This window comes from Tauraco erythrolophus, chromosome 24 (assembly GCF_009769465.1).
Source record: "Tauraco erythrolophus isolate bTauEry1 chromosome 24, bTauEry1.pri, whole genome shotgun sequence".
In the NCBI taxonomy this organism is placed as follows: Eukaryota; Metazoa; Chordata; class Aves; order Musophagiformes; family Musophagidae; genus Tauraco; species Tauraco erythrolophus.
In genome coordinates this window covers 921,043-945,781 of record NC_141488.1, presented here as the reverse complement: position 1 = coordinate 945,781, position 24,739 = coordinate 921,043, and the positions used below count along the sequence as shown (strand labels likewise).

General features: G+C 48.2%; 1 protein-coding gene and 1 non-coding gene across 2 annotated transcripts; both read left to right on the top strand.

Moving 5' to 3' along the window:
• Positions 1–466: 466 nt before the first annotated feature.
• Positions 467–22,537, top strand: LOC147527066 (nuclear inhibitor of protein phosphatase 1-like). The gene is given in 11 exon segments (XM_086625886.1): positions 467–560; positions 6,827–6,967; positions 7,067–7,226; positions 11,769–11,829; positions 16,500–16,653; positions 17,268–17,488; positions 18,143–18,287; positions 19,450–19,514; positions 20,520–20,557; positions 22,210–22,475; positions 22,478–22,537. Coding segments are annotated over 11 exon segments (1,392 nt in total). The 3' UTR covers positions 22,525–22,537.
• Positions 15,240–15,404, top strand: LOC147527067 (small Cajal body-specific RNA 1). Its single transcript, XR_015222858.1, has one exon.
• Positions 22,538–24,739: the final 2,202 nt, after the last annotated feature.

Here is a 24,739-nt window from a genome sequence, read left to right as displayed (position 1 = left end):
TCCCTTTCTCTGGCGTGGTCCACCAGGACCTGTCCTTTGCTCCACAGCACCTTTGCTCTGCCTGGCCCCAGCCGCCGAGGGGTAGGGCAGGCTGGTGCATGGGAGATGTGTGATGGGGACAGCCTGGGTGGGACAGGTGGGGGCATCGGTCCAGCCAGGACCACACCACGGCAGAGCTGGGGGGTCCAAGCCACCCTCAGCACCAGCAGCACCACCAGGGCTGGGACTGGGGGACACCAAGCCGTGACGGGTGATAAGGGCCAGGAAGAGGCTCGTCCCAGCAGCGCATGGGTCACTCTGTGCAGGCTGGAGAGCTGCCAGCAGTGCGGGTCTATGGACAGAGAGGGAACCTACCACTGTGAGAAGCAGAAGTGAAAGGCAGGCAGAAGTGAAAGCAGAGCCCAGAGCTGCTTCCCACACAGTTCCCCTCTCTGCAGAGTGCCCCAAAGCGCCCAGCAGTACGGCCATGGAGCCCCTCTCCTTCCAGGAATACATCTGCTCCCTGGACCCTGCCACCCTGCCCCGCATCCTCAGGATTTGCTCTGGTGTCTACTTCCAAGGTGAGTGCTGGGTGCCCACTGCCTGCAAAGGGTGCCCCAAGGCTGTGCCACCTCCTCCCCACTGTGCCACTGCAGCCCAGGCTCCCTCCTCCTGCCTTGAAGGTGGCTGGTCCCCTGCTGCTGGGGTGCCCATGCCCAGGGAGAGGCACAGGTCCTTGTGCCACCAACAGACACTGGTGCCTATGGCACAGCTGCCTGCAAAAAACTTTCTCTTCTACACCCAGTGCCCCTGTGCATTCAGTCGTGCTACTGGGAAAGTGGTGGGGCACCAAAAACCATCCAAGCTGGTTCTCCATGCACAGCTCTCGTCCCAACCAGTGAATCACCTGCTGACGGTGGATCTGGCAGGGATGGAGCCACACGCCCAGTGGCTGGAGGAAGGTGGGATGGATTTGCTCCTGGTACCTGTGCAAGGCATCCAGAAAGGGTGCAGAGAGAAGCTTGATCTGAGCTCTCGGCATCCTCCTGGGCTGTGTCCCTGGAGACATCTTAGGTCGAGGAGAAGCCTTGACGAACATGGCTTCCTCAGCTGGTGGCAATGATGGTGGTGAAACAGAGCCAGAAATTCGCAAATACCTTTGCTGGATTTCTGGGGCTCCTCAAAAAGCTGGGAATGCACAGCAGGATCCTGGCAGCACCGATGTGGCAATTACCATCAGGACTTATAGGATTTGTACCATTTGTTGAGGTTACGCTGGCTTTTAAAGAGCAGGAGAAGTGGTTGGGGTGGTCTCGCTTTGCTTCTCTGTAGCTCAGTTGGGGTGGATGTTTAGCTTTCCCAAGGACTTCTGCTGGCCTTGGTAACATCTTAACATGGCTAAACAAGTGAGAACGCTGCTGCTCCAGCTGCAGCAGTCGATTTGTTCAACAGCTGCTGGTAGTGGTGGTGAGGTAGTTGTAGTTGGTGCTTTCTGCTTCGTATAACAAGGTGTTTGTTACGAGTTCATCCCAGGGAGGGAGAGCTTTGGGGCTGCACTGAAGGCTTGGTGGCAGCTCAATGAATGCAGAGATTGAAGGGCAGACAGGGGCATTGCTGGTGTTGGAGGGTTCATCATGAGGTGCCAAGCCAGAGGAGCTCCTGCTCCAGGAAAGGCTTCAGCTCCAGGAAAGGCACATCTACCTCATCCCTTCGCAGCATGATCAAGCACTGAATCTTTCCTGCTGCATTGCTCGTCTGAGTTACATCGGTTCAGCCTCCAGCCCTTCCCACCGTGCTCTTCTGCACTGCTTTTCTCCTCTGTTATGACCCCTGCACAGCTGCCCCTGCTGGAATCTTTCCAGGGCATGGGCTCTACAAGCTTCCAGGTGTTCCTGATTTCTTAGAAATAAACATCAGCCCAACAACGACCCCTCAACCGTCCTCCTGGGTGGGTGTTCCCGTGGCTGCTGAATGGTGCTGGATCTCACTGACAGATCAGAGTGCACTGGGGATCGATCAGCGTTGCACCCTGCAGATGTGCCATCCTGCACTGACGATGTTTCTCCAACACTTCTGCATTTCCTGCCATTACAGACAATCTTGTTACTTCTGGGGTTTTGTCAGCAAAAATTTTGATGAGTCCCCAAAATGTTAATCAAAACGGCTGCTGCTCTCGGTCCCTTCCTGGGCTCCTCTCCCAGCCACGTGCTCCTCACCTCCTCTGCATTCTTGGTCCTGTTTAATGTTGGAAAACTACTCTGGCTTGGTGGGGACCTGGCCCACGTGTGTCTGTGTGTCAGTGCCAGGCGAGGGGCCAGCGGTGCCACATGTGCACGGAGTTAACAAGGTCTCTGCACCCGGGGGGGGAGGGTGTCTGTGCACGGGCCGTGCAGCCCGGCTGTGGGCTTCCTCACTCCAGATCATGCCCTCGCCGCTGTCGGTGTGCCAGAGCACAGGAGGGCTGGAGGAGGGGACCGGGGCTTGCACAACACACAACGCTTTATGAAACTTCCTAGCTTTCATCCACCTCTTCCTGTGGTGGTTTTTTCACACTTATTTTCACTTCGAGGCCACGAGTCAGCCCCCTTCCCGCTGCCGCAGGGACCTCAGCACAGCTGGCCCAGCAGAGGGGCCCCCACCATGTACGTGGGGTTTGCCAGTAGCACACGGCCTGACCACCTGCGCTGGGATTCACTGCATCACCGAGACGGCCAGGGACCTCTCGGGATCATCCCGGCCAAACCCCAGCTCAGGCAGGGTCAGCCGGCTGCTTCGGGCTTTGCCAGCTGCGTTTTGAGTATCTACAAAAATGCCGTGAGGTTGTGCAGGGGCACAGCCAGAAGCCCAACTAGAATTTCATCTGGCTGCTGCCTAAGAGACAATAAAAAATGTTTCTATGAATACATTCACAACAAAAGGTGGGCTAAGGAGAACCTCCGTTCTTACTGGGTCCAGGGGGAAACATAGTGACAAAGGATGAGGAAAAGGCTGAGATCCTTAATGCCTTCTTCGCCTCGTCTTTAATAGTAAGAACAGTCGTTCTCCAGGTATGCAGCCCCTGGGGCTGGTAGACAGGGACGCGGAGCAGAATGGAGCCCCCGTAATCCAAGGGGAAGTGGTTTGTGACCTGCTACACCACTGAGACACACACAGGTCTATGGGGCTGGATGGGGTCTACCCAAGGGCACTGAGGGAGCAGGTGAAAGTGCTCACCAGGCCACTTTCCTTCATTTATCAGCAGTCCTGGCTAACCAGGGAGGTCCCGGTTGACCAGAGGTTAGAAAATGTGACTCCCATCTACAAGAAGGGCTGGAAGGAGGATCTGGGGAACTACAGGACGATTGTCTGAGGTTCAACAAGGCCAAGTTCCATGTCCTGCACTGGGGTCACAACCACCCCACCCAACGCTACAGGCTGGGGGAAGAGTAGCTGGAAAGCTGCCTGGTGGAAAAGGACCTGGGGATGTATCGTGGTTTATCCCAGTCCACAGCTGAACACCACACTGCCACTCTCTCTCCCTCCCCCACCCATGGGGAAAGGGGAAGAGAATTGAAGGGAAAGGGAAGGAGACTTGTGGGTAAACGTAAAGTAATAATATGTGAATATATATGCGTATTATGATAATAAGATGTACAAACAAGGGGTGCAGGGTGTAATTGCTCACCACTTGGTGGCCAATGCCTGTCTTGTCCCAGCAAGTGATCCCGAAAGAGATAAATCCCCACAGCATCATCTCGGAAAAGCGAAAGGCCCGAAAAGAGAGTGAGAGAGAGAGAGAGAGAACACTCTGAGAGTCCAAGAGAGGCCTTGGGAGAGAGTTTCCAGAAGAGCAAAAGCACTTTTTCCCAGTCAACCCTCATCTGTATACTGGGCATGACGCTGCATGATACGGAACACTCCCTTGGCCAATTTGCCCCTCAGTTCTCAGTCTCAGTTCAAATCCTAAGGGCAGTTGTGGACCCCCCATCCCAGCCATGCCCCCCCAGCCTGTTGTGTTCCTGCACACCGGCAAAACACGGGAAGCTGAAAGGTCCTTGATGTCTCACCACCAACTGTAAACGTCAACATTCTTCTCATAAGGAATCTCGGACTGAGACCAAAACACAGAGCTCTTCCAGCTGCTAAAAAGAAAAACTAACTCTGTCCTAGTGAAAACCAGGACGGGGTGTTGGTCGACAGCCAGCTGAGTATGAGCCAGCAGTGTGGCCAGGTGGCCAAGAAGGCCAATAGCATCCTGGCTTGTATCAGCAATAGTGTGACCAGCAGGACCAGGGCAGTGATCGCTCCCCTGTACTGGGCACTGGTGAGGCTGCACCTCAAATACTGTGCTGAGTTTTGGGCCCCTCACTACAAGAAGGACATTGAGGAGCTGGAACGTGTCCAGAGAAGGGCAATGGAGCTGGTGAAGGGTCTGGAGCACAAGTGTTACGAGGAGCAGCTGAGGGAACTGGGGCTGCTCAGCCTGGAGAAAAGGAGGCTGAGGGGAGACCTTCTCACTCTCTACAACTACCTGAAAGGAGGTTGTAGCAAGGTGGGGGTTGGTCTCTTCTCCCAAGTAACCGATGATAGAACAAGAGGAAACACCCTCAAATTGCACGAGAGGAGTTTTAGATTGGATTTTAGGAAGAATTTCTTCACCGAAAGGGTTGTCAAGCATTGGAACAGGCTGCCCAGAGAAGCGGTGGAGTCACCATCCCTGGAGGTGTTTAAAAGATGTGTAGACGTGGCGTTAGGGACATGGTTTAGTGGTGGACTTGGCAGTGCTAGATTAACAGTTGGACTTGATGATCTTCAAGGTCTTTTCCAACCTAAATGATTCTAGGGTTCTATGATCTCCATAACCTCTCTGGGCAACCTGTCCCAGTCCTTGAGCACAGTAAAAAAGCGGTTTCTTACGTTCAGAGGAAGTTTCATGTGTTCCAGTTTGTGCCCATTGCCTCTGGTCTTGGTACTGGGCGCCACTGAGAAGAGCATGGCTTTGCATCCTCCCTTCAGATATTTGCATACGTTGATGATATTCCCCCCAAGATTTGTCTTCTCCAGTTTGAACAGTCCCAGCTCTCAGCCTTTCCTCACAGGAGAGATGCTCCAGTCTCTTCATCATCCTTGTTTGGGAGACAGCACTCCAGATGTGGCCTCACCAGCGCTGAGCAGAGGGCAAGGATCACCTCCCTCGACCTGCTGGCAGTGCTTTGCCTAATGCAGCCCAGGACACCATTCACCTTCTTTGCAGCAAGGGCATGTTGTTAGCTCACGTTCAACCTGGTGTCCACCAGAACCTCCAGGTTCTTTTCTGCCGAGCTACTTTCCAGCTGGGTGGCCCCCAGCACGTGCTGGTGCATGGGATTGTTCCTTCCCTGGGGTAGGACTTTGCATGTCTCCGTGTTGAACTGCATGAGGTTCCTGTTAGCTCGTTTCTCCAGCCTGTCCAGGTCTCACTGGTTGGCAGCACGACCCTCTGGCATATCAGCCTCTCCTCCCGTTTTGTGTCATTTACAAACTCACTGCGGGTGCACTCTGCCCCGTCAGCCAGATCATTAATCAGTAAGTTAAACAAGATTGGACCCAGCATTGATACATGGGGCATACCAGTGGTGACTGGCCTCCAACTCTACTTGCTGCCACTGATCACCACTCTTTGGGCCCAGAGGTTCAGCCAGGTTTCAGTCCACCCCAGTGTCTGCTCATCCAGACCATTCTTCATCAGCTTCTCTATGAGGATGTGATGGGATGTAGTGCCAAAAGCCTTACTGAAGTCAAGGTAAACAATCCTCATTGCCCTCCCCTCGCCCACCAAGCCCAGCACCTCGTTGAAGGAGGTGATCAGGTTGGATAAGCGTGATTTCCTCACACTGACTAATCCCAATCACCTTTTCATCCCTCATGTGTCTGGTAATGGTTTCCAGAATTACCTGCTCCAGCGCTTTCCCAGGGTTTGAGAGGAGCATGAGAGGCCTGTAGGTCCCTCTCTTGAACGTCAGAAGATAAGAATGGCATTTGCTTTTTTTCTCTGTCTTCAGGAACTTCTCTCGATTGCCCATGACATCTCAAAGATCATAGAGAATGGCCTCACAAAGCCCAGCACTCATAGGTGCATCCTGACATGGGCTGAATCTGTTGAGGGATCTGTATCTCCACTCTGTTTAGATACAGAGTGGCCTTCTTCCACCAAGGGTAGGTCTTCCTTGCTCCAGACTTTTCCCCTGGTGTCAGGGGGATTCCTGGTCAGAGCTGTAAAGACCGAGGCCAAGAAGGCGTTGAGCACATCGGCCTTTGCTGTGTCCTTTGTCACCAGGTCCCCTGCCCCATTCAGCAGCAGATCTGCATTTTCCCCAGTCTTGCCTTTGCTGTTGATGTACTCGTAGAAGCCTTTCTTGTTGCCCTTCACATCTCCCAACAGATTCAGCTCCAGGCAGGCTTTGGCTTTGCTAACCCTATCCCTGCATGCTAGACCATGTCTCTGTGCTCCTTCTCAGCCAACTGCCCCTGCTGCCGCCTCTCATGCACCTCCGTTGCATGTTTGAGTCCAGTCAGGAGCTCCCAAGTGTTGGACAGGAGCACCAGCCACCTGCAGGTATTCCGAGGAGGCAGTAAAGGACGGGTTACAGAGGGTGCTGAGGCTCCGGAACAGGTTGCCCAGAGAAGCTGTGAATGCCCCATCCCGGGAAGCGTTCAAGGTCAGGTTGGACTTGGAGCAACCTGATCTGGTGAAAGACGTCCCTGCCCATGGCAGGGGAGTTGGACCAAACAATCTTTGAAGGCCCCTTCTGACCCAAACCATTCTGTGATTCCATGAAACGCCAGTAGAGACATTTTCTTTATGGAAATCTCCCTCCCCACCCTGCAGGGTCCGTGTACGAGATCTCAGGCAACGAATGCTGCTTGTCGACGGGCGACCTGCTGAAAGTCATGGCTGTGGCACTGCAGAAGGCCGTTTGTGAGGACACAGAGACAGGGCAGACAACGGAGCTGCCACTGACCTTTAAGGGTGAGCGCAGCTGCACTGCCCTGGCCCACGTCCCACGGGTGCCCTCCTGCCAGGGAAGAGCTTTGCGGCCCCCGTGGGCTCAGCCTCCTTGTCCCACAGGTCTTTTTCAGCCTGCCCCAGCCCGGGGCACGTACCCAGCACCACGGGGGCCCTTCGCGGAGGGTGGCAGGCAGCGGGGCCTGACCCTGCGCCAGGTGCTGCAGCGGAGGGACAGCCCGCTGTCCCTGATAGATATCTCTATATATATCTATCTCCAGATGTGATAGGCCCCAAAGGTATCCCAAATCATATCTGAAAAGCAGCACTGCTGATGTCTAAACAGTACTAGAGGCTCCTCCTAGTCTCTGACAATCCTGTTGAGAAATTACAAACAACATATTTTATTTTAAGGTTTACCAAATTCTCTTTTAGACCTTCCTTCTTTGAAGAAATCCAAGTAAGACTTGACCTGATGTCTGCCGCATCCCATAGCTCTGGGAATGCTGTTATTTCTTACAGGCTATCTGTTGTCACCTACATACGGATGAAATCTGCCATCATGTGACAGTTTTAAGGAATGTTCATCTTGCAATTAAAAAACAAACAAACAAAACCCAACATCCCATTGGGAATATTTTGAATATGAAAACAGTCCATTTTGTAACACCCCGTCCGTTGTACAGGTGGCGAACAACAGTTCTGGGTTAGAGTGCCAGTCTCAGTTCCCTGGTGTTGGAAGAATCGTCATGCCCCAAGTATCATCGCGTTTCCAAAGGATAAATGCTGTTGAGTACTGAAGTGTGGGTTGGATTGCTCAGTTCTGGTCTGGCTGTTACTCAGCTCCTGGCTGTCGGCGAGTTCTGCTCAGGAATACAGCTTCTACAGCTCTGCTCTTTACAGCTTCCTGAGGAGGAAAAGTGGAGAGTGAGGTGCTGATCTCCTCTCCCTGGCATCCAGTGACGGGACACGTGGGAATCCTTGAAAGCTGCATCAGGAGAGGTTCCAACTTGACATTAGGAAGCATTTCTTTACCGAGAGGGTGGTCAAACACTGGAAAAGGCTTCCTAGGGGGGTGGTTGATGCCCCAAGCCCATCAGTGTTTGAGGCATTTGGACAGTGCCCTTAGTAACGTACTGTGACTCTGTCAGCCCCAAAGTGGTCAGGCAGTTGGGCTGGATGGTCATTGTAGGTCCCTTCCAACTGAAATATTCTGTTCTGTCGGTTTCTCAGTCAGAACTTGACTTCACTGTATCATCACTTGGCACCTTCGTTTCTCTGACAGCGATGGCCATTTAAGCAATAGATTGCTAAACCGTTAAGTGTAGAAAACTGGTATTTGAGCTCTCTTGGAATGCTTGGCTAAATACCATCTGGCTTTTGCAGTTTACTACTTCTTTTTATCAGTTGTCATGAGTGTGGGATGTCCTCTCACCTCCTCTCTGATACTGTTACGGTCGAGTTCTCCTTGCCAGTCAGCCTCGTTAGTTGTCTGAAAGGCTTCTCCTCTCCCAGTAAGCTGCTGGCAGTTCAGTAGGCAGTCCGAGCGTGCTTTGTCTCAGTCAGGCTGACTAAACTAGTGATCATTAACAATTAGTCTGTTCACAGGTCTGATTTCCAAGTCACTTGCAGAATGCTGACCTGTAGAGAGCAGAGGACATTCAGGCAGTGGGCGCTGCGGTACGTTATCTGGAAGGTGCAGAAGAGCTTCTTGTTTCTCTCTTGCCAACACGAGCACTTGTGCTGGAGCCAGGTTCTGATGTGAGATCGTTTGTCCTGGGGCACTGCTGAGCCTGGGTGTTCCACAGAGCCCAGAGGCTGTGACCTCAAGTAATTCCCCATCCTTCAGAGCAGGGTAGGAAAACTCCTTTAGTGATATTTTGGCACATTAATTAGTGGGAGAGGACTCTTTTTTTTTACTATTGGAAATACGAGGGGAAAGATCTGCTCTCCTCTAACAGCACAGTACCAACTTTCTAACAAACGTTCTTGTAGTAGATTTTTGCAAGAGATTTTCTTTCATTGTTTTACTTCCTTGGTGCATGCGGTGAGGGGTCTGATAGGGCTGAGCATGTGAGGGGTTGTTGATACTTCCAGATAAAGCCATTATTTCTGATCACTTTGCAGCTAATTAGTTTTGAGTATAGAACTGGAAAATCTTTCTACTTTTTTCATTAAAAGACTTTTCAGGTATCTAACTTCAGCAGTCTGAGCTATGGCATCAATTTAGTTTGTTCCAAAGGGACAGCCTATGTAACTTCTGTGCCAGAAATAATTTCTGTGAGTTTGTTTTGGTGGTAATTGTAATCAGTATTTACAGCCTTACTGCGTTCAGGGTTTTACAGGCATAAGGTATAGAGGGGATGTGCTATCTGCAAAGAGTTCTCGGTCCAAAAGAAGCCCAAGAACAGATAAATTTTCAAGCACCTTGATTCGTAGCTGAAGGCACCATCTTGTGGTGCTGCTGGGCTGCTTTTCTGTGTTCAAAATAAAGTCGCAGGTAGAAGCAGAGTGAAAATAACAAGGGTGAAACTACAAGTAGGAGGAGTAGGGAAAAATCCTAGATTGTATATGGCACAAGATGACCATCAGGCAGGATTCAGTTTACAGAAGAGGAACTTGGGAGCTTCCCTGTGACTCAACAAGTACATTGAGGATGTTGCTAGAATGTTTTTAGGACAGGCTGACCACTCGGTATCCAGGAAGAAATCACTGATAAGAAAAGCAGCAGGCCCCACTAAGTAAGCAGACTTGCTTGTAGAGTTCATTTGTTGAAAAGTTTACCTATTTGGAAGAAGCAAAAAAAAAAAAGATGGGGGAAGCAGCTTTTGTTTGATGAAAGTGAAAATTATCGAAAGTTGTGTCACACAGTAACTAGAACATGGCAATTTCAGTGGAATGGAGAAAAGCAAGTTTGCCAGTGCTAAGGGTCAGAAGGAGGAAACACTGAGAAACAGACACGTATCCGTGAATGAAACATGTCTTTCAATAAAAAATGGGCGCTGAGAGGAGCACAGGAAAAGACAGCAATACCTAGGTGTAGCCTGGCTGTGTGATCCCAGAGGAACACTTGAGGTGAGGCAGCCCCTTGACTGCACTGGAATGACTGCAAGAGTCAGTCCTTGTAGAACTCATCAGACAGACTAGGTATCTTCATTGGAAACGTTTTCACGTGCTAGTCTTTCACCCACACCACTGTAATCCCATTTCTAGGAAGCAGTCACCATTTTAGCAGATTGTCCTGCAGCATTGCATCCTCTGCTGTTTTTTTTCCAAAAGAATACGAATCAATACCAACCACATCCAACTTATTTGTTAGGATGATGCTATCCCCAGTCTTAGAGAAGGGCTTGGTAAGAAAACTTGTGGAAGTCCCAACTGGCGTATTTGAGAAGGGCCAGAGAGAGATCTGAGCAGGCTGGTGTGATGGATTTGGAGCAAGAATGGAAAATGCTTGTGCAGTACTTGAGAAAGTAGCGAAATAGGAATAATAGTAGGACTGTGTTCTTGCATGAAGTTGTCTAGGAGAGCACGTGTATAGTAACCAGCTGGCCTGGGAACACAGAAGAAACTTTCACATTGTAAGACACGTCCCAGAAACATAAGCATCTGTATTTAACCTCCTCAAACAACTGCAATGACAAGTGACCTTTCTTTCTTCTCCAGCCGTGCTGAGAATGTCACTACCCATCATCACTGTCCTCTTGGCTTGCTCCGTGCAGTGAGCAGAGCAGTAAATGGGAACAACGGGATCTCCTCTGGTTGTTCTGCAGAAGGGCAGCAGTGGAGCTGGGTCACTGCTGTCACCTCGAAAGCTGGTCCGGCTGTAGAGATAAACAGTAGTGCTGTTATCAGTGAAGGAGTACTAGAGATGCCGATTTTGAGAGATCTGAGCAGAAAAAAATCATTTGCTGTCAACAGCCAAAGATCCCATGTAGTGAAGGACAGCATATTGACACCACAGGGGTGTCCTGGTTTTGATAATACCAAATATCTTTTTGATGGTGCTGGTCCTCGTGGGTTCTCCAGCACATTGGTGTTGGTTTGCTGGGCGTGCTGAGTCCCGAGTGCCTCTGTGCTCCCTTTGCCCAAGTGGGAATAACGCTGCCTGACTGGTGAATCCGCATGGCAGGAGGTGATCCGAGATGGAGCTGTGGGTGCGGGGGAGCTGAGATGCCATTTGGGAATTTGGTGGAGGACGATTGTGATGTCATAGGGTCCATGTAATGCTGTCGCCTCTTCCATGTTGCCTGTCTTGCCAGGAAGGCTTGATTGCAGGGGAGTGTAGAGGAGCACGGGCTGTCAGCCAGAGGGTTTGTGTCATTGCAGGTGTGTGTGGAGGCCCTTTCAGATTTTGGCCGTTGCCAGGCCTAGAGGGGAAGGCTGGCAGAAGTTGCCATTCCTCTCAGCAGCCAAGGGGTATAGATGTGCTGTTGTGAAGGGAACATGAGAAGACAGAGCCCCAGAGCAGGCCTTTAAAGGTCCCAGCCTATCCCATTCTCTAGCAATTAGCCTCATATCACGTTCTCTGAGGAGCTGCTCTGTGCATGGTGTAAATTGGCTATTTTTCACCTGGAGAAGCAACGCTTGAAATGTCTCATGTCCGGTTACCTTCACTCTGTTGTAAAACATCATGGTTTATGTATTGTCAGAAGGAATCTGCGGGGAGGAAAAGAAAATTCTAGGTTTTTAATATTTTCCCCAAAATCAGTCTGCTTACAATGTGTAGGTTTGGTCTGTAGCTCTAGTAGAGTATTAGCTCTAACACTAATAAACTTTTTATTAAATATTTTGATGCTATGTTTTCTTTTGTTTTATTTTCCAGGGCAGGGAAACCTCCACCTGGCTTACATCTGGACGTAGTCAAAGGAGACAAACTCATTGAGGTATGAAAATAGGTATTGTTTGCATTTAGTGTATCATATACATAGGCACCAGCAGTAGAAAATTTCCCAGCATTTTCCACACTTACTCATAATTATTTCCTTTCTCTCTCGTATTCATTATTTTCAAATCAGTTTGTTTTACTCTGGAACTTCAGCATGAAGTGAATTTTCCCTTTCCTCTACTCCAAGGCGGTCTCATACTAGGCAGGGCTTCCATCAGTTACCTGCTGATTGGATGCACAGTTCGAAGGGGTGCAAAACTGCCGTGCTCAGCTGGGAAACAATGACACTTTGATTCCTGATCATTAAACCTGTCCCAGTAAGAGAGAGAAAAAATGGAACGTTTGTAAGGGAAACTTGATCCTTTGAAGAGCCTTATTTCTTCCAAACCTAGTTTGGGATCAAAGGTGACGTTTTGTTTCCTACAAGATACTTATATAGGGTGGAAAGGCTGCATTATTCTATCTTTATTGTCATGTTTGTTTTGGATTTTTGAGCGTGAAGAGATAGCTTTAGGATGAAAGAGTTTATGTAGAGCGCTCTGGTGAATCAATCCCCCGGTGCTAGGCAAATGTCTGTCATGGAAATCCTGGTCAGGACTGGAAAAAAAAGAAGCCGCAAGATGCCGTATGGAAGCTGAGGATACACCACTGGTTTTGGCAGTGGATTAGCAAATTTTGTGTCGATAAATTGACAGTCAGGAATATCATCCTGGTGCTGCCAGACTCTGAGGCTGTGCTGGCCAAAGATTTTGGACCTGCAGGAGGCCCAAGTTGGCTTTGTCAGCCTGGGGTCTCTGCCTAGAATCATAGAATCATAGAATGGTTAGGGCTGGAAGGGACCTTCAAAGGTCATCTAGTCCAACCCCCCTGCAAGGAACAGGGATATCTCCAACTAGATCAGGTTGCTCAGGGCCTTGTCCAACCTGGCCTTGAACGTCTCCAGGGATGGAGCATCCACCACCTCTCTGGGCAACCTGTTCCAGTGTTCTACCACTCTCATAGTAAAAAATTTTTTCCTAATATCCAACCTGAACCTACCTCCCTCTATTTTAAAACCATTACCCCTTGTCCTATCATAACTGGCCCTCCTGAACAGCCTCTCCCCATCTTTCCTGTAGGCCCCCTTGAGGTACTGGAAGACCGCTATAAGGTCACCCCGGAGCCTCCTCTTCTCCAGGCTGAACAGCCCCAACTCTTTCAGCCTGTCCTCATAGGAAAGGTGCTCCAGCCCTCTTATCATCTTCGTGGCCCTCCTCTGGACCCTCTCCAACTGGTCCATGTCCTTCTTATGTTGGGGGCTCCAGAACTGGACGCAGTACTCCAAGTGAGGTCTCACAAGGGCAGAGTAGAGGGGGAGAATCACCTCCCTCGACCTGCTGGCCACACTCCTCTTGATGCAGCCCAGGACGCGGTTGGCCTTCTGGGCCGCAAGAGCACATTGCCGGCTCATATTGAGCTTCTCGTCCACCAGTACTCCCAAGTCCTTCTCCTCAGGGCTGCTCTCGATCCAATCACCACCCAGTCTGTATTTATGCCTGGGATTGCCACGACCCAGATGTAGGACCTTGCATTTGGCCTGGTTAAACTTCATGAGGTTGGTACGGGCCCACCTCTCCAGCCTGTCAAGGTCCCTCTGGATGGCATCCCTCCCTTCCAGCGTGTCAACGGCACCACACAGCTTGGTGTCATCGGCGAACTTGCTGAGGGTGCACTCCATGCCACTGTCCACGTCACCGACAAAGATGTTGAAGAGGGCCGGGCCCAACACGGAGCCCTGAGGGACGCCACTCGTGACCGGTCTCCACTTGGACATTGAGCCGTTGACCACTACTCTCTGAGTGCGGCCATTGAGCCAATTCCTTATCCACCGAGTGGTCCATCCATCAAACCCATGACTCTCTAATTTAGAGAGAAGAATGTCGTGCGGGACAGTGTCAAAAGCTTTGCACAAGTCCAGGTAGATGACATCCATTGGTCGACCCTTGTCCACCGATGCTGTCACCCCATCGTAAAAGGCCACCAAGTTGGTCAGGCACGATCTGCCTTTGGTGAAGCCATGTTGGCTGTCACCCACCACCTCCTTGCTCTCCATGTGCCTTAGCATGGTTCCCAGGAGAATCTGCTCCATGACCTTGCCAGGCACAGAGGTGAGGCTGACCGGTCTGTAGTTGCCCGGGTCCTCCTTGTTCCCCTTTTTAAAAATGGGGGTTATGTTCCCTCTCTTCCAGTCATCGGGGACCTCGCCAGACCGCCACGACTTCTCGAATACAATAGCCAGTGGCTTGGCAACTTCATCCGCCAGTTCCTTCAGGACCCGCGGATGGATCTCATCAGGTCCCATGGACTTGTGCACCTTCAAGTTCCTCAGATGTTCTCGAACCTGGTCTTCAAGTACAGTGGGCGGTGGTTCATCCTCACAGTCCCTGCTAGTTCTTTCCACAGCTTGGGTGGTAAGACAAGAGGCTTTACCATTGAAGACTGAGGCAAAAAATTCATTAAGTACCTCAGCCTTCTCTATGTCCCGGGTAACCAGAGCACCAGTATCCTTCCGGAGGGGGCCTACATTCTCTTTGGACTTCCTTTTGTCCCCTACATACCTATAGAAGCATTTCTTGTTGCTTTTTATATCCCTTGCCAAATTCAATTCCTTCAGGGCTTTAGCCTTCCTCACTTGATCCCTGGTCACTCTTACAGCTTCTCTGTATTCCTCCCAGGCTATCTGTCTCCGCTTCCACCCTCTGTAGGCTAACCTCTTCATTTTCAGTTGGTCCAGGAGCTCCTTGCTCATCCACGCCGGCCTCCTGGTCTTTTTGCCTGTGTTGGGAAAGTGCATGGTACAAACATCCTGATTCCCTCTTGATTCCATCAGCTCTCTTGATAACCTCAAAGAAGTTGTTCTTGCTGTCATGCAGATCACTGTTAACAGCCATTGCTAGTCTGCTTTCCAAGTACTCTGAGGTCCACAGAGGGTTTCACACAGAGGTTACAGAATGGCTGCAGAGTTCGTGCTCTACCTCTGGAATATCTGGTGTTGGCTGTCAGTGCCACTGAGACCAGCGAGGTACAGCGTGTAATATCTGTGCTGCATGCTGTGGCGAGTGGTGAGCAGGCACGGGCACCCGTGTGTGGCGTTGAGGTCTGGTCTGCTGAAGTCAGACTCACAAGAGCTGGCTCGGAACAGTGCCTGCTTGTGTGGCTGCTTTTGTGACCCAAGTCCTCTCGGTTGTGGTGGTCACATGAGACAGTGTACTGTCTGTATGTGTGGGAACTGTACAACAAATTAACACCATCCAAGTGTGATCCGTCTGTTTCCCTTATTGGTACCTGTGGCAAATAGTTTCGCAGTTTTCTGTCTTATGGTAGACAGCAGTAACCAAGAAGGAACATTCTTAAATCTCGTGGATTGCTGAGCACTTGATACTAACCGAGCCATCCGTACCCAGGTCTCACGCAGAGGTCTGAGGTACACCTTGTGATTGCTGGGTCTGGAAAGTGCAACATTAAAACAAGCCATGAAGTGTTTAAGCTCAGTGTATGAAGGATCACACTGGGTTATAACTCAGAGGCACAGAAAACTTTGGAAACGGTATCATGAAGTAAAGACAATAAAATTAGTTTCTCTGATGATTTGTTGCAACACTTCCAAATGAGGAATTAGTTTGTGTCTGCAAAATCTCTTGAAATGCTGTCGAGTGAGAATGGTATTGCTTTGTGCATAATGGGTACAAATGAAAACTTAGGGGACACTTCTTTTGGTTTCATTTATGGACAAGAATGAGAAATTGATGGACCAATTTTTATAGTACTTGAAATCGTGAGATAACTGCTTGTGGTGCTGAGCACTGAAATGTGGAGTAATGAGTCAGCTTCTGAAGATTCACTTGTATCAGGATTGTGTTTACACAGGATATTTTTTCAAACACACAGGAATAAAAGAAAAATTTAACGCTCATCTTTCTCACAAAGTGGAATAATAGAGTTCCTTAGTGCCAAGGTATTGAATTTGGGAACTTAGAGTGCTGAACTGAGTGAGGTGCTGCATTAGGACATGAATCCATTGCTATGAATTTGAATCCCTGGAAAACCTTACCAGCGTTTCTCAAAAGAAACAAACACTGTGGTATTCACAGATCAATAGCTGTAATCTTAAGGGAAAAATATCAGTCAGACTGGAACGCTAGATGTTGATTAAGACTTGCAGGGAGAAGTAAAACAAAAGCACACTAGTGTGAGGAACGTACAGGGAAGGGACCTTGAGAGGCTGGAGAGGTGGGCCTGTGTGAACCTCATGGAGTTCAATCAGGCCAAGTGCAAGGTCCTGCACGTGGATCGGGGCAATCCCAAGCACAAGTACAGGCTGGATGGAGAATGGATGGAGAGCAGCCCTGAGGAGAAGGACTCGGGGGTGTTGGTTGATGAGAAGCTCAACATGAGCCGGCACTGTGCGCTGGCAGCCCAGAAAGCCAACCGTGTCCTGGGCTGCATCCAAAGCAGCGTGGGCAGCAGGTCCAGGGAGGGGATTCTGCCCCTCTGCTCTGCTGTTGATTGATTAGCTGTTGATGCTTTGTTTTTAATTTGGTCTGTTTATTCATGTTCTTGCATTTTTTCAGGAAAATCCAAAAGATTACAGGAGTCTAATATGCCTCTCTGTTTGATATTCCACCTCAGAAACTCATCATTGATGAGAAGAAATACTATCTCTTTGGGAGAAATCCTGATCTGTGCGATTTTACCATTGACCACCAGTCTTGCTCTCGGGTCCATGCTGCCTTGGTCTATCACAAACATCTCAAGAGGGTTTTCCTCATAGATCTAAACAGCAGTAAGTAGTGTGATGTTTAACCAGATAGAAGTATGATATTTCAGTGCTTAAACATTTCTGAATCTGAGACACTTTTTCCTTTTTCTGTTGTTGTTTGCACTGTGTGGGTAGATGACTATAATCTGGATTAGCATCCTAGTGGAAGATGGCTTGGCTTAGGAGCAAAAGAGTGTGTGCTCCACTCAGCTCACATCTGCTTCATTTGGTGTTTAAAGCAACATTTCTAGACTCTTAAGAGACTGAGGGAGAGGAGGAAAGAGACTTAGCCTTCCCTTCACAATTGTAATGAAGCCCTCTCTTCTGAGAGTGGTTTCCTGAGATCCAAAACCTGACACACTGCTTTTTCCACTGAGGGACTGATTCCAGTCATGGTACATTGGGACCTACAAGAATCTTGAAATGTCATTTGTTTCCATGACTTTTTGAGCACTTTGATGTTTGCTATCTTAGTTTGTGTAAATGTAGGTAAAATGTACGTAGCTAATGTCTTCAGCAGTACCTCAGTGACTTGCATCTTGGAGCAACCATGTTTCTAGGCTTCTCAAGACTTGTGCTTGAGTATGGTGAGCCCAAGCTGATGACTAACAGGCTATTGTGCGTTTTGGTGTTCTCAGCACACGGCACATTCTTAGGTCATATCCGGTTGGAACCTCACAAACCCCAGCAGATACCCATTGACTCCACAGTTTCATTTGGTGCCTCTACGCGGGCATACACTCTGCGAGAGAAGCCTCAGACACTGCCATCAGCAGTTAAAGGAGAAGAGAAAATGAGCAGTGAAGATGAAGAGCTCAAGGGCTTGCTGGGCCTGCCAGAGGAGGAGACGGAACTTGACGTGAGTACAATAGCATGTAGTGCCTAGATGGTGTTTCCAGCTAAACAGATAGCATTCCCCACTACTTTTCGTAGGTTCAGGTTTTTAATTTCTTGGCCTTGAAGCTGGAAGACCTCTGAGATGTCTTCTGCACACAAACCATCTCATTTTACCACTATAAGCCTGTGATCATACTGCTTCCCAGAATCAGTGACCTGATAATCCTCCTATTCCAGTGGTCTCCTCACTTGCCAGGGAGTGCATGGTCAGGAGTGGTTTACCACACTGTTCCCCATTGCCAGATGAGTCAGTGCTGCCCTGTTTCCTACAGTTAGCTAGTGAAGAGGGAAAAAGCAGTGTTTGTGGTGGCATTCACAGAATTGTTGAGGTTGGACCTCTCGAGATCATCTCGTCCAGCCCCCCTGCTCAAGCAGGGTCAGCTAGAGCAGGTTGCCCAGGCCTGTGCTTAGTCAAGTTCTGAATGTATCTCTGCCAACAGAGGCTCCACAGCCTCTCTGGGATACCCGTTCCAGCACTGGAGCGCTCTTTCTTCCTAGAGGTCTAAAGTTGAAGCTAAGCAGTGTGCTGTGGTGTCTGGAGAAGCACAGTCACAGGATTAAATCAGACTTCATACGCTAGTTGCTTAAACTGTTTCATCTCCCAATTTGTCATTAGAAGCTGACGGAGTTTAATACAGCCCACAACAAAAGAATTTCCACGCTAACCATTGAGGAGGGGAACTTGGATATTCAGAGAGCAAAGAGAAAACGGAAGAACTGCAGAGTGACGTTCAGTGATGATGATGAAATCATCAATCCGGGTAAGTGGTTTGCCCTCATCTTTAATCGATGCCTTTAAGGCCCTCTTTCCAGTATTCTCCTGGGGATTCCTTATGGCTGTGTGTGGATAAGGAGAAGAGAAATTTGACAGTCGATATTTGGGATGTGCTCTTTCAGAGAAGCTGCCGCATGTCTTTGAGTCTTTGACCTCTCTGTTTCTTCTCTTCTACCTGTAAAAGAACCGCATGGTTTGTGCAGGACAGAAGTATCCCACTCAGCTTCATTGTTCAAAATCCTGTCAGGTGTTGGAAAGATGTGTGAGCCAGAAGGAGGAAAGCATTTTAAATGTTTTGCCTTCTTTAGAATCTAAATGGGAACTGAACATCTTTGTTTTTCATCTGTCCCTGAATGCTTTCCTAACCTGTTGCCTAATGGGTATTTGTCTCAAGCTCAGAGGTTTTTAGCTTCTTGTCTGCATATTGGAACAAGTCATTCTCATTCAAAAAGATGCTTCTGCAGGTGTATCCAGTTCCTCATTGGTCTTTTTTCTCCCTTAGCCATTTTATATTACTGGCATTTCTTTTAATGAGATTTCATTTGGATAATATTCCTGTTAATAAGAGTAGCATATTAATGAGTACGCATTTTAAAATACGATCCGGACCTAGTTTCACTTGGCAATGTATATCACCATGAATAACCTTTTTGATTTACAGGGTTACGCAGTTTAGTGCTCAGCACATCCTAATGTAAACAGCACTCGTTCACAATGCAAAAAAGATAATTTTTTCAGACTTTCAGAGATTCTACATTCCGACTCCTTCAGGGTCCCCAAGGACTCCTGGAGCAAACTCTCGTGCCCGTGAGCACGAGCAGTGCCTTGTCAGCAGCAGCTCCCGGCCCAGAACTGGTCTGTCTGATCAGTGCAAACTGCCCATCCCTCCCCTTTCCCCGTTCTCCATCTGAGTGGAAGCCTTTCTTGCCAGAATATCCGCTGAGCCCCCTTGAGACAAAGCCACTAGGTGTCCTCTTGACTCCTCTCTTTGTCTGGGCTTGCTTGTGCTTACTGGGAGCGACTAGAGCACTGACTTGGAGAAGAGAAGGTCCGTGTACCAGTTCTTCATACGGGTTCCTTTACCTGACAGATGTCCCATCTGTTTGCCTGTATTCTTACCGAAAGCTTCACTGTTCTTGACTTCACAGAGGACGTGGACCCTTCTGTTGGCCGTTTCAGGAACATGGTACAGACAGCAGTAGTCCCTGTTAAGGTACGGAGTAACTCCCAACTTTCTAATTAATACATTACATTGATGAACTCACTTTATGAATTGCACCTTAGAAACATAATGTCCTCTGGTGAAAAGTGTTTTATTGTCAAGCAAAAGTTGTGTTCGTGTTTCACAATTGTCTTTTTCTAGCAGATTTGACCTTTTCCCTTCAAACCCAGCTTTAGCTCTTTTCTCTAATAACACATGGGATCAATGACAATTTTTTTTTTCCTCCCAAAAAGAAACACACTCCAGAAATTCAGTGTGGTAGTTCTAGGCATCAGTTAAAGTTGTGGGAAGCGTGGAAAATAAAAAGGAAAAATGAGAAGCTGTTTGTTTGAGTACTGTAAGCGCTAAAGGTTTCGTAAGGTTGTCTGCTAGAACTAGCAGGGTTTAGGCTTTGCTCCAAGGTGAGTGTGTTGCCAGTGCTATGTTTAATTTGCACATGCTAGGAGTAGGGAAGATTTGCAAAATTTAAGCGTAGCTAAGCAACAGTGTGATAGCAATTTCTCTTGTTGCTGGTGTCTGCTAAACAATGCCTGTGGAAAAGGATAATTACACGTAAAGCCCAGACTGCAGGAGAAGATGCAAATGAGCAGGAGCTAGACAAAATGACCCAAGTGATCTAGAATTCGCAGTTTCTTACTGTGGGTGGAAGGAGGGTCTGTGTTACTGACTAAAGACCAGCTCAGTCTTGCGTTCAGGTCAAGCTCAAGACTGACAGGCGTGTACAGGAGGTAGAGAGGTGCTCAGACTTGATCCAAGTTAAACCTGAGCTTCAGCTTCTGTCACCCCTTTCTGCATTGTGCATCTTTAAGAGTTTATTGTGAAGTGGTTTCCAAGGAAACTCAGAAGAAATCTTCTGGGACAAAGGTTGGGGCATGGTCTGTAACCACTTTATATGTGTCTGGATGCCTTTTTGGAGAAAACGCCATTGGCATCCAGTTTAAATAGCTTGCTTGTTCTATGTTCTTTGGATAATTCTTGAAATACTTCCGTCTACAGAAAAAACGGTTGGAGAATCCAGGCTCATCGACCACAGAAGATTCTGCATCCCAACGTGCGGGAGAAGAGTGAGGACACCGGACACCATCAATGTGATCAAACAAGTGAACCTGTCTTTATTTACATTCAGCGTGTTTTATAACCTTGCAAGCAAACAGCCCGCCTCTTAGTGTGATTGGTTGTACCGAAGGAAGCAGCGTCACTATAGTGTCCGTTTTCAGTTCCGAATCCGGGGGTTGTCCACGTCTCTGCAGCTCTTCCGCATTCCAGCATACGTCATCAGGAAAGGCTGGATTGTTCACCTGTCTGTTAACCCTTAGATGTCCTCCGACACATCCCCCTTCTTGTTTTTGAACAATCCAGACTTATTTTACAACCCATTCAGTCATTTTCGTGAGCAAGTGTAACAGACAAAAGTTATTAAGAGAAACATTGTGTTAGCTACTAAAACGAATAGAAGGTTTTTCACTCTGGTGGAAATGACGAAGCCTAAATTCTACTCTGGAATACACTAGCTATTACAAACATGCATGCTCTTGCCAAACTCTATCATAACCTTACAGAAACACTTACTGACAAATCTTTTTGGTACAGCCTTGCAGAAGCAGTTACCAGTATATTGTTTCCCTTTCTGGGAGCCTTACTATTTCGACTATGCCCAAGATTCCGCTAAGCAGGAGGGTGTCAATCAGCAGGGTCATTGTGGAGAAGGGAGGCAGGCACAGCACCTTCAGGGCGTCCCCTGTTTATCCACACAGTGTGCTCTGCAGCCTCCTTCCGCTCCGCTCTGAGCCATCCCTTTTACACCCTCAGCAGAGTCTATGACAAAGGTACTGACACGGCGTTGCCGCACGCGTGGCCAGTGCGTGCAACAAGGCTGCCCAGTATGTGCTCTGCCGGCCAACAGCGGTTTTTGTGAATTGCAACATGTTGTTCAATAACAATCCTCCCAGCTTCCTTTTTCAAAGTTACGCGCTCACAACTAAATCCAGTTTGTAATTCTTTGTCATTAATTTGGTACCAGTCAATTCTTTTCCTTCCAGTAGCTACGGGTGGAATCCATACACATTCCGATCGGAAAAACACACAAAGCAAATATACAAGCAACTTTCACACACATGGAATGCCAAACAATTAAAAACATAAGAACAGTTTATATATCAATATGAAATCTTCTATTATGAATCTTGTGAGCCATTCTCCTCATCTGGCATCTCTGTCATTTCTGCTTGTTCTGTAAAATCTTGGATCTCCCTATCTCTATCTGTAGTTTCAGAAGTCCTAGCTGGTCTTACATTTCCTGTCGGTAACAAATGGTTTGCTTCAGGTATATATGGTTTTACCCACTTCGCCGGAACCCACAGCGGTCCGTTTCCTGTAAGTAAACACATATATCCCCTGCCTGTTACTTTTAATTCTACTGGTCCTTCCCATTTCCCTGTTTTTAAATCTTTAAAGATTACTAGGCCTTGTGTTTTTTTCTTTCCAGAATGAGCTCATTCCTTTACTGTGTACCAGCATAGGCAGCTCATCACTGTTTCCCGCCAGCCGTAAAAAGTTCAGGACGTACAACGCTTTCATTAATCGATCGCCGGGCAGCCAGCCCTGAGTTCCCCCTTTTTGTTTTAACAACATGGCCTTTAACGTGTGGTGGGAGCGCTCAGCAATGGCTTGACCAGTGGGGGAATGCGGATTCTGCATCGCGACGTATGCAAAACTTTCCCTACAGCGGAGGATTATACGGTGGCTTACCTCCCACTCACAATGAGGCGGGTTCCCAGTCGCACGGCGTCCATGGGACAGCACTCATTGGTGGTCTGCCAATGCCCTACCCCAATCTTGCCCCAGATGTGGACTTGACTCCTGTCGTGCCCTCAACAGTTAACATGAACCCAGCTCCAAACCCTGCTGTCTTTAATCCCGAAGCTGTGAATGAACCCAAGAAGAAGAAGTATGCCAAGGAGGCATGGCCGGGCAAGAAGCCAACCCCTCCCTGCTGATCTGAGTTGGGTTTCATCGAGGGAGGGTGGGAGTTGCAAACTCCAAAAACTGTTCGTGTGCGGTATCATCTTCAAAATTTCTATGTCCTAACCAGGTGTAATGCCAAGATTGGAGAAGTGAAACATCCTTTAAAGATCTGTCTTCGAATGTTTTTTTTAAGTCTGAAAAAAAAAAAAGAAAAAAATACAGCTCCCATTGCCTTTTGAACCAAAATATCTGGCAGCCTTTTCTTAACCATTACTGTCCCCAGAGGTCTTGACTCTGAATTATGATGCGTAAGTTGAAGGGGCGGAGTCATACAGTTTAATTATCGTTTATGGCATGACCCTGCAAACTTGTGTATTTAGGTGACGCGCTCGCTATGAGTAGCGTTCCTGCTGAACTTGCTCATAGCAGACCAGCTGTATCAGAAGTAAACGTGGGGCCAGGCTTTTCAGATATCCCATCAGTATGAGTTCTAAAACTTGCACAATATAGATCAGCTTTTATTTTTTACATTTTCAAAACCTCACCAATGTGGGCCGTTATCTCTTTTTTTTTTTTCTCACTTTGGCTACAACTTGTTTTAATTTCCACCTAAAACACTACAGCATCCCATTAGTTCATGAGAACGTGGGGTTGAGATGGACAAGAAATACATGGACTGCCTTCGCTGTGGTCCAGTACTGTACGACGGAGCGCTGTGTGGAGGGATAAAGGGTGCACACGTGGATGGAGCTGAGCTGGTGGTGGTGCTCGTGGCAGCACACAGGCATGGCAAGCCCAGGCACTATCTACACTGTGCATACAGACAAAGTGGTGTTGACCGTCCCCTGGGGTAGCTGAAGGTGGAGTTACACAGAGGAGAACAGTTTCTCTTCAACTCCGTGGCCCTTTTAAGTAGTTCATTTCTGTTTGCAAACAGAACTTGTGAGCTTAGAGTATATGTGAGGTGCAACAAGACACACACAAAAATGGGCAGCCACCAGCAGTGTCAGAGGACTTGCGTGTTTGACGACTAAAACCACCACCTGCACACTCCTCTGGCTGCTGGTAACAGTGGGTGAGTATCGAATGCGGCTTAAAGCTAGAATGTGAGTTCTCAGGGGAGAATCTCTCTGTCTTGAATAAAGCAGCACACAAGTTGGTTTTATAATACTCTTTTTTTCTACTCCATCACTTCTTCCCATTGAATAAAATGAGAAGCTTGGATTGTTGCTCTAGCCCTTCAGATCCTCGAGTTTACATTTCGGAATCTGATTCACGTGTGTTCAGACACTAAGACCTTACTTTATACAAAGAAAGACCAGAGCTCTGCTTTTCTTAGGTTTGCTCTGGATTTTTGTACATTCTATAATGCAGTTCAGCTACGTAGTCACATTCCTTTGTTGTTTGGGGGATTTCTCCAGGAAATGTGCACTCAGATGGCAGTAGCATACCCGTCTGTTCATTGTGTGCAGCACTGTAGCCACCTGGCTGAGTAGTGTGGTGGAAACACGATGGTTGCTGGTCCAGCTCTACGCACTAGACCTGTTTTGGACAGATGCTCCAAAATCAGTGTGACTTCTGCATCTGCAGTGATTGCTTCTGTCATGTTGCTGAGGGGGACATGGGCTAGCAGCTACCTCATTCACAAGAGAGTGGCTTTAGAGGCTGGTTTGTTCCCCTTCCTGCACCATCTCTAAGGTCTTTTCCTACCTAGAAATCTATGAAATCTATGAATCATACCTAGCTCAGACTATTGTATGGGTCAATACCGTACTTTCTCCATCATACAGTTGTGCCACTCTGTTTAGTTGCTGTTGAATATGGTTCAATCCCCAGATGTTCTGCTTCCAAACACTCCACGCTGACTCTTAAAATCTTTCTCCCTTTATTTTTAGTTTTGCTTCTTTCTGGTATGTAGAATTTTCTTTTTCCAGCCAGTCTACTTTATGAAGGCAACTCTTTAGGGTAAGACTAGTTAGGGCAAGCAAAAAATTGAACAGATTTTCTTCTTTTTTTCTGTTTTGTGGTTGGGAATTTTTTTGGGGGGGGGGGGGGGGGGGGGGGGGATTCTTTTTTTGTTTTGTTTTTTTTTTGCAAGTGGCTCTTTGCAAGACTTTTCTTGAAAAGGGAAGCTTTACTACTTGTTATTTTTTAAAGCTCTTCTCCTCCAGAGTTTGTTCAAACTCTCATTATTTTAGAGCTTAGGGGCCATAGCTGGCCAGTACAGGAGGGGACAGTGTAACATCTAGGGG